The sequence below is a fragment of the Microtus ochrogaster genome, chromosome 6 (assembly GCF_000317375.1).
Source record: "Microtus ochrogaster isolate Prairie Vole_2 chromosome 6, MicOch1.0, whole genome shotgun sequence".
Lineage (NCBI taxonomy): Eukaryota > Metazoa > Chordata > Mammalia > Rodentia > Cricetidae > Microtus > Microtus ochrogaster.
Window position 1 is genome coordinate 29,623,025 of NC_022013.1, and position 9,322 is coordinate 29,632,346.

Here is a 9,322-nt window from a genome sequence, read left to right on the forward strand (position 1 = left end):
GGTGAAACCTAAATAATGCTACAAAACCAATGAGCTTAAAATGTAGGTGAAACCTAAATAATGCTACAAAACCAATGAGCTTAAAATGTAGGTGACTTGTACCTTCTAAATTTTAATATGTTTTAAACTTGCTGATCCACCCTCCTCACCTCACATTGGACTGTATGACTAGCTGACATTAGAATCATAAATTTTTTTTGTAAATGGGGGTGATTTTTGCTTAGATTACTTAAAATCAATTCCTCCAGGCAATCTTCCTAATCTTAAAGAAAGGTGTTCTATTTGATTGTGTCTCTGGGGACATCCAGGAAAGGGTGTTAAGAAGCTGCAGTGGACTGGGCACCTGGGTCATTTTTCTGCTGTCCAGGAAGAGGACAGTGTACTCAGAGACTGAGCAACCCTACGGAACCAACAAAGAACCTAAACAGCTTTTTGCCTTCTCTATTTGTCTTTTTAAAAAGTAAAAACTAAGAGAAGCAAAATTCTATTACTCTGAAAGCTTCTTGGAACCATCTAACATAAAGATCCAAGGCAAAACCAAATTCAGCTAATTAGATTAACTAAAGCAAGCCAAGAGCCGAGCTTGCTCCCAGTTTAACTAGAAATCCCCATCCCCCTGGATTTCATGGGGTGCCAGCATCATTCTCTCTCCCACTAGTTGTATAAAAACCCAGTGTCCCTTCCTCCCCTTCCCATTCCAGGCCTCCACCGTTCCCCTCCTCTCTCCTCCTCTCCTCTCTCAGTAGGACAGTCAGGTCTCCGTGAGAGGTTGGAAATTCCACTGTCATCCTCTATTAACAAAGAACAATTAGTGTCCTGCCTCTTTTGCCTTGAGGACCATGCATTATAGATGATAGAGTTTGCAGTGGGCAATTGGACCCTAGGCAAAGCCCTGCCCCAGCTTAGCAGGGGCAGGGGGGAGGGGGGTGGACAGGGTGCAGCCAGGCAAAGCCGCAAATGCCCTTGGTCAACCCCTGGGTTGTGCTTGCTGCAGAACACAGAGCCGCCCTCAGCCTCTATGTTGGCTCTTTTCCCTTGGTCCAGCCGCTGCCCAGATGTGAATTCAGTAGAGACAACCGAGGCCTCTTTGGGCTGTGTGTGCCTTTTCTCTCTCTGAGATGCCATCTCTCTGCTCCATCCCAGAACGGATTCCCCTAAATTTGGAAAAGAATCCCAGGAAACAAACCAGCATAGGGTTGGATATGCACAATTAAGCCAGTGGGTCTCTTCCAGTAGCCCAAGTCCCCTATGTGTTGAGTTCCTAAATCAGTTTGGGCCAGGACATGGGAAATCAGGGCTTTCCCAAAATCAGCCTAGGTTTTCTGGGACCCACTTCCCCTCTGTGCTTACTCCAAGAGCTCAGGTCTTCAGGGTTCGCCAAGAGCCTGACCTCCAGGATGGGAAGTGGAGACAGGCTATGGACAGGAAGAAACTGGTGCACGGGTGTGAAGCAGATGGATGGGCGCTTTCTCCAAAGCTAGGAAGTCTTTGGGAGCTGTTGCCTGCGCTTTGATATGAATTGAGAGAAGGCTGGCAGCTAGCAAACATAGGACTGAGCAACCCAGTGGACTGGACTGGGAGATTGCTCGGGTTGTCAGAAGTCAAGAGGACCTGATGACCTATCAGGCAGGGAGTGAGTAGGCTGGGTGAATACCCTGACCCCCAGAGAAACAACTGTCTCAGTTGTGGGGAGTGAATCCCACCCTAAGGTTCTCTTTGCCAGGATCAGAGATTCAGTTTTTCAATACCCTTGCCAACTATGTTGCTGATTAACTTTGGGCTGGTGACCACAGCCTCTGCCCCCTCCAGACAGAGTGGAACTGGGCTCTGAAGTCTTTCTTTTCCCCCCATTAACTATTTAGGAAAACCTCCTCCAGGATCTATAATTTGGCTCCAACAAAGGAATTGCCCTGGGGCTGTTTTGCTCCAACCGAGAGCCAGAAACTAATGGGCTCATTAACTAATGGGCAACAAGGATTTGGCTTTGCCTGTTTGGGGGAAGTCACTTCAGCTCCATGGTTATAAATTTTTTTTCTCCACAAGCTCAATAACCCATCCTCTCTGCCCCTCCATCCTCTTTACTTCTCTCCTTTCTCTTCCTCAAACTGAGAGGGGTTTGTGGTGAGAGCCAGGTCATGTTAGGCAAAGCACTGTCTTGGCCACAGGGTCCCAAAACGGAACCGGTTCTGCCAAATTCTCCTCCAGCACTCTAAGATCTGAGCTGTCGGGGTGGGTAAAGTTAGAGGCCCACCTGAGTTGTAATTCACGATGTCCACTCCCAGAGCTGGGCTCTTCCGCTTCCGGGGCCTCCCCTTCTGCACCGTGCCAGTGCCATTGAAGTAAGGCAAAGCCAAGCCTCCGCTCTTGGCTGCCAACTCCGTGTAGCTCAGTTGAGGTGGATACTCCCCTTGCAAGAGGGTCTCGAAGTGTGCACGGCAGTACACCAGGCTGTCCTTCATGCCGAAATGGTCTCCCGTGGTCAAGGTCTTGTTGCAAGTGGAGCAGGTGAAGCAGCTCAGATGATAGACAGAGTCTCGGGCGCGCATGACCATTTCAGAGGCTGAGATGCCAAGGTGGCAGCGGGCACATCTCTGCACAGAGAACCTTCTGGAAGCAAACAGGAGAGTCAGAGTTCCAGCTGCTGCAAGCAGTACCTACCTCCCATTTGCAGCGCCAGGGCTTAGTCTGCAGGGGCCAAAGACTGACTTGGGAATGCTGGCTGAGGGCCACTTTGGATATCAGTTTTATTTGCACAGTGACCTATTCTGGTTCTGGTGAACCCAAACAAAAGCATCCTTAAGCAAAAGTCAGAAGAACTGGGGAACTTAGCTTCAATGTAATTTAAAAAGCAAGCAAACAAAACTCTGAACTGGCCAACTCACAGCACTATTGAAAGAATACTAAGTTGCAATGCCAAATGAAAAGCCTGGCCTTACCCATGACAAAATAGTATCATACCTAAATCTTGCCTGGCTACCCCAGAAAATGGCAATTCTGCAAGGGAAAGACAGCACCCCCTTCTACTTCTATTTAGAGGGCAACAAGATCATTTCCACAGGCTCAAATCTTTCCCAAGCTTCTGGGGTTTGTTGTTGTTGTTGTTTGTTTGTTTTGTTTTGTTGTTTTCTTCGATCTGGTTCTGGCTAGCCTGGGGAGCAGTAGCCTGTGTGACCTCTTCATAGTCATTTACGGGATCCTTGTCATCCATGTAGTTGCTTCTGCCCCTGCCAATAGCCGGCAAGTTGACCAATTCACATTAAGGAGGGAGGAACCCACAAAACAAAACAGAACAAAAGTCTTGTTCGCCAGAGACCTGTCCATTTTCTCTTTTCCCAGTTTTCTCAGCTGAGCTGTGTAGCTAAGAAGAGCTGAGACCCTGATAAGCTCTCTACTTCCTGGGATCCTTCTCACCCATCCTCGCTGCCCCGCCGAGGGTGCACACAGCTTTAAAGCATATGTAATGAATTTCCCCCATCTCAGAAATAACTTTACCTTGGACGGGCAAAACAAAACACAAAACGAAAGAAAGAAAGAAAGAAAGAAAGAAAGAAAGAAAGAAAGAAAGAAAGAAAGAAAGAAAGAAAGAAAGAAAGAAAAGAAAGACGACTCTGGATTCCCGCAGGTGGCTCCACCAGGTTTATTGGGTCAGAGGAGTGTGTGAATGGGGGGCGGGGTGGGAGTACCTGTAGTAATCCTCCTTGCAGTAAATGCTACCGTCCTTGGCAAAGCAGGTGAGCTCGGACTCCAGGGCCAGCTTACATTCACAGCACTTCAGGCACCTCAGATGCCACTGCTTGTCTACGGCCAGAAGATAGTACCTGTCGGAGATCTTGCCCCCGCAGCCGGCGCACAGAGCGGGCTTCTCCGGACTGAGAGGGGGCATGCCCTGTGAAGCAAGCACAGAGCAAAGCTGAAGGAGGGCTGGGGCGCAGCCGCACAACCCGGGACGCCTTTAGCAAAAGAGTCCCCAGCGCAGGAGCGCGTCTTACCAGGGGCCACAGCACACAAAAGCAAAAGTGGGGAAACTTTCCTAATGTCTCCCCTTTCAACGTCCAGTTCCCCTTCTTAGGGGATTACCTGGACCAGCATTCCGGTCCTCCAGGACCTGTAACCCTGAAAGTACCCGGACTTTTAGAGCCTAGAGAATGTTTTGATAAGCGTTCCAGAATTAGAATAGCTAAGGTTAAAAATTTGTGACTTTCAATCTCAAACAATACACAAAATAAAACAAAACTGTTATCGAGAAGTAGAAAGAATTCTGAAGTAGTGGATTTTTTTTTCACACAAGCAATACTATAGTTCAATTTTTCTGAATTTTAATGGGTGAAGTAATTTGGCCGGCATTGTGATTCGGACATGCTTAGCAGATGTTGCTATTCTGTAAGTTCAAGGCCGTCCCCCTGTTTCGGTAAGGAAGTGAAGTGCCTGTCCCCAAGGAAGGACCCCCATCCACTCTTTTCTGTATATTCGCTCTTTTCTCTAGCCAGCATAAATAACACAAGTATTTCTCTTGAAAATTTGATTCCCAAATTAAGCGTCTTACTTAGGTCCCAACTGAAACTAGCAAAGATGGTAAAATTCACTCTGAGGATCCCAGTCGAATTTGGTTGCTGTTTTTTACTTTTAAATAAAATAGCCGCTAAAGATGAAAATAAGTTACTCGCTGGGTCGTTTCTTCAGACTAGCAGAAATAATCCGGGCTTCCCTTACTTTATTTTGGCGACATGGAAAGGTTAAGTCTCGCCTTTTTCTCGGATAGTGGGTTCTCACTGTATTAATGGTGCAAACGACGATAGTGGACTATTTATCAAGACTCAAAACCTCGCCGACCGGCTAGAACCTTCTTGGTCAGTTTGAGCTATAGTCCCCGCTGTGATATGAAAGCTCTACACAGCCCTGTTCGCCCGGAATCGTTTCCGCGGACTTCTGTAGTTTTCTCTCTCCAGTCCATAAGTGAACAGGGGAAATGCTTAGATTACTATTAATTTCACGAAGACGTGACTGCTCTTAAGAATAGTAACCGGCAGTTGTAGGTGATTGTTTCTCTTAGGTTTGTAGAGTTCGTTCGTGTTTCTGCTTTTAGACAAGGGGGCCGCTCCTTCTCTTTATTTGATTTCCCGCTACATAAGATAACCTCCCCAGAAGAGAGAGAAACGCAATTTTGTGACCAGGGTAGTTGAAGCGGCATGCAGGCCCTAACGATCTCTGGATTCGGTGGCTGAATTCTTCGCGTTCTAAGAATTGGAAACCGACCAGCGCGTCGGGGTCTGCTGGGAAGGTCTGGTCTTCCATCCCAGAGACTAGGGTCCCACGGCTGCAGCCAGTCCGATACGCCCTGCCGGCAAACAGTCCCTCAGTACCTACACCAAGGCTTGCCCTCTGGGCTACGGATCCGGCCTAGCTGCCGAGTCACTAGAAACTGGAGTTTGGGGCTGGCAGGGAGCACGCCCGCTCCTTCCAAAGCCTGCTGCCTTGCACGCTCGCGCTCAGCAGCTATAAAAACTGGTGATCTCAGGACTGCAGCATCCCAGATACCTCGATTCCTTGCCTAGCAAGCAGACCTCTCGAGAAAACCTAGCGAACAGCGAACGTTCCCAGGCAGAAGTCCCCGAGACCCACCATCTCCAACCTGGGCAGGCCGGAGACTCGCAGTTTCTCCAGCGCCGCACTGGGGTTGGTCCTTACCGCGTCGCGGCCGTTGAGCTGAGTGCCTTTGGCCAGACGGGCCTCGGTCTTCGATCTGCGCTCCATCTCCTCCATGATGCCTTGGATGTGGCCTCCGGAGATCCCATGGAAGAGCATGGCTGGGGGGCGGAAAGGACACGAATTGTTTTCGGCGCGGCACCCCACTATTTCCATAAACACAAGCTGGGGGCTCTCAGTTCATCCGCGTGAAGGAAGCAAAGGGGACCGCACAGAGCTGCGCGGTGAAAGAGCGTGGAGACGGGCGGGGACAGGGGCAAGAGAGAAAAGAAGAAAACGACAGAGTAGAAATAGATCTATTTGAGAGGGAAAAGACCCGGGCAGAAAAAAAAAAAAAGCGAAGGGGAAGGGGGAAAAAAGGTCCGGCGTTTCCCAAAAGGAGATGTACAGAAAACAAACAAACGCGGAAGGAGGGGATAGCAGGAGAATCTTAACTGCGCAAGAGATCAAGTTACTAATGGGAAACAACTGCCATGGGGGTGGGGGGGGGGGAGAAAAACAAAATCTGAGCAAGAAAGAAAAATAGTTTTGAACACAAAGAAAGAAAACGAAGCGCTATATTCAGCGGTCCCCGGCTGCCTGCAAGTTCCCAGTGCCTGTAGGGTTGGGTTGGGGACTGCTCCTGCCGGAGCTGTGTCCAATTTGTTAAGAGACTAAAGCCAGCCCATTTTTGATAATTTAGTAGGAGGAGTCCTCTCCCTGGAGCTGCCACGGATTTTTATTCAGACAACAAAGACCTGTCATACTCCTCTCAACCCCCTGGTGATGGGCAAGCAGGGACAAACATTACAAAGGGGTGGGGGGCTGGGGGGGAGGCAGAAGGAGGGGGCCTTTACCCCCATCCCACACGCGCGCCTACACACACACACACACACACACACACACACACACACACATCCTTCCAAGAGTTCTCAATAGTCTTGTTTTAAAGGAGCCCTTAGTGTCCTTAGAGTCCTAGACGGAGCTGAAGGGAGAGCCAACCTCATTCGCTCCCAGTTCATCAGTCCCCAGCCCAGATACATAAAAGATGAGCTGCAAACCTTGTTTCCTTCTCGTCGACAGACTTTTTAAAAACAAACAAACAAATAAACAAAAACCCAGTTCACAAGGCTGTCACCAGGAACATATCGAAGCGGCAGTCTTAGAAGCACTTCAGGGAAACGGGGTTTTTAATGTTTACTTCTTTCCTCCCCATCCCCTTCTCAAAACTCGTTTTAAAACACTCTTCCGGACGGCAGTCTACTCGCCTCACGTCCCCGAGGGCAGGAGGCACCACCAGGCTCCAAGGCGTCCTCCAAAGTGAAAAGGGGCGTGGAGAACCTACTTTCCGAGTATTACTTTTGGAGAGGAAAATGAGTATATATATACACTCTGAAATTTTTGATATTTTGAGTATAGAGGCCAGGGGATGGTTTTGTAGACCTAGATAGTCAACAAAATCTTGACCAAGGAAAAATGACTCTTTTACCTAATTCTAGGGCGAAGGTAAACTAGTGGAGATTCTAGTGTCCCGTTTGGAATTTGTCAACTTGTGTAGGGCTCCGGTGAACTGGGCGCCCGACCGGGGTAGGATGAGGCTTTGGCCGCTGGCGTTCGGCACACTTCGGTGGGTGTGAAAGGGGCTCAGGGTGGAGGCGGGGAGGCGAGAACTAACAGTCAGGACGGCAGACTGCTCCTCACAAGAGATGGTATTGTTCCATCGCCCTCTGTTCTTGCTAGCACGGCCCTTCCCCTCCCTCTGGTACCATTAAAAAGTGCCCACGATACTCTGGTATTGTGGACTCACTGAAACGGCCAGGAAAGCCCTAGGATTGTGGAGCGAGGACCAGAGTCGGAAACTTAATCAGAAAGAGAAGGAAAGCCTGGCCGCTCTCATTCCTTCCTTCGTGGTCATCAGCCTCTGTTTCCCGACCACACCGCTGCCTTGCCGGAGGTCATTGGGGCTTCAGTCTAGATACCCAAGCGCTGCAGTGGCCCCGCAGCAGGCCCGCCTCCTTCCACCCTGGCAGTCCACGTGGAGCCTCGGCCCAATCTGGAGGGAAAGCCAAGAAGAAACTGGGGGAAATGGGTATGGGAGGAAGGGAAGAAAGGAAAGAATAAAGGATGAGTGCTAATGAGGGGGCGGCTTAGGATGGAGGGAAGGAAGCGAAAGAGGAAGGAAGAGAAGAAGTGGGGGAGAAGGAATGCAGAGGAGAAGGAAACCACCACCCTGGTGTAGCTGCTTAACTTCCTGTCCCAAAGCTTTGCCTTCTGAGGCTCCTGGGGTCGCCTCTTCCATGAAACTCAAGCCTCCACTGTTTCCCAACCTTTTTTTTTCCCCTCAGGGTCAAAATAATGTTCTTTGCAGACTGGACGCTTTTAAGGTCCTCTGGGTACCAGAATACAGCTCATAAAACACAATTTCACACAAAAAATGAAGCCAACCAAGTGAACTAAGAGGGAGAAACACCCCCCCCCCCATTTTGGCAGCCCTACCTGACAGCAGGACGGCTATTTACTGTAAGTAATGTAATTAGCCCCTTTGGATGGAAATCAATGAGCTCCTCAAACCCACGTGCACACGCGAAGGGCCCCAAGGAGGGACTGGGGCAGGGGCCCTTTCAGAGACAGCAGGTCCTCTCACAAAGAGGCAGATTGCCTTCACACAATCCAGCAGTTAAACTGACTCAGGGCCCAAGGGGGGTGGGGGGGACAGGACGGGGAGGACACGACCCAAAGAACTACTCAATTAAACCCAAGGATGCTAGAAGCACAAAGTAAATACAAGATTGTCATCCACTTTGCCTAGTTTCTCCCCTACACCCTCCCTGACTTTCAAATAGGAGTGTTTGGAATTGGTTTTGGCTTTTGGGTTTTGGTCCTGAACTGTTAAGCAAGATCATTTAAAAAAAAAAAAGCAAAACAAAACAAAAATAAAAAACCAGACTTCATGAAGAAAAATCTTAAAAACACCTCTTTTAAAAACAAAAGTCATAGCTTTGGGAAGAGTCACTAGGGAAGCTAGGCAATGACATCATGGAAGCCTGTATCCATCCATCCATCCATCCATCCATCCATCCATCCATCCATCCATCTAATCCACTTCCTCTGTACAGATCGTTAAATCATCTATAAGGACAAGCCCAGTAGAGGGTCCCCAGCAATCAGCTTCCTAGCTGAAGACAAACTAGGACTGGTCTTGCTTATAAAACTAAGGTTCTAAGTTCCAGGGCCCTCAGGGATTGGCCACTTCCACAAAGAAGTGAACTGCCAAGATTTTTCTTTCTCTGAGAGTGCAGGAAGTCATTGGAAAGGTGGGAATGGGACAGGGGTCCTGGAGTTTGGGAGGTCCCAGTTAGTTTGGGGGAAATAGCTTCCCATAGGTCCAGCCCACCCCCCTCTCACAGTTCCTCAAAAAGAAGCCCTAAAGGAGCAGAAGGGTAAGAGAGACCAAGAATTAGATGTGTCACAAGAATGTGCTAACCGTTTGTCCAGGAGCCCTAAGAACTGCTGAAGGGCCCATCTTCCCTCTCCTCTTCACTCAAAGGGCTATACGTGCTTTAAATAGGGACAGCATGCTGGCAGCTTTGCCGGATTTAAAAAAAAAAAAAAAAAAAAAAAAAAAAAAAAAAAAAAAAAA

At 48.8% G+C, this 9,322-nt stretch overlaps 1 protein-coding gene across 4 annotated transcripts in view; it reads right to left on the minus strand.

Annotated features, from left to right (window-relative positions):
• Positions 1-9,322, minus strand: part of Lhx9 (LIM homeobox 9) — a 21,241-nt gene that overhangs the window by 10,882 nt on the left and 1,037 nt on the right. For 2 of the 4 annotated variants that reach the window (XM_005348446.2, XM_005348445.3), the window contains exons 1-3: positions 5,686-6,355; positions 3,684-3,886; positions 2,252-2,607 (exon numbers count right to left, since the gene is read on the minus strand). In XM_005348446.2, coding sequence (XP_005348503.1) covers positions 2,252-2,607; positions 3,684-3,886; positions 5,686-5,859 — 733 coding nt within the window. In that variant the 5' untranslated portion in view covers positions 5,860-6,355. Of the gene's footprint in view, positions 1-2,251; positions 2,608-3,683; positions 3,887-5,685; positions 6,356-9,322 lie in introns of those variants that run through there. The other 2 variants (XM_026780014.1, XM_026780013.1) reach the window with 2 other exon arrangements.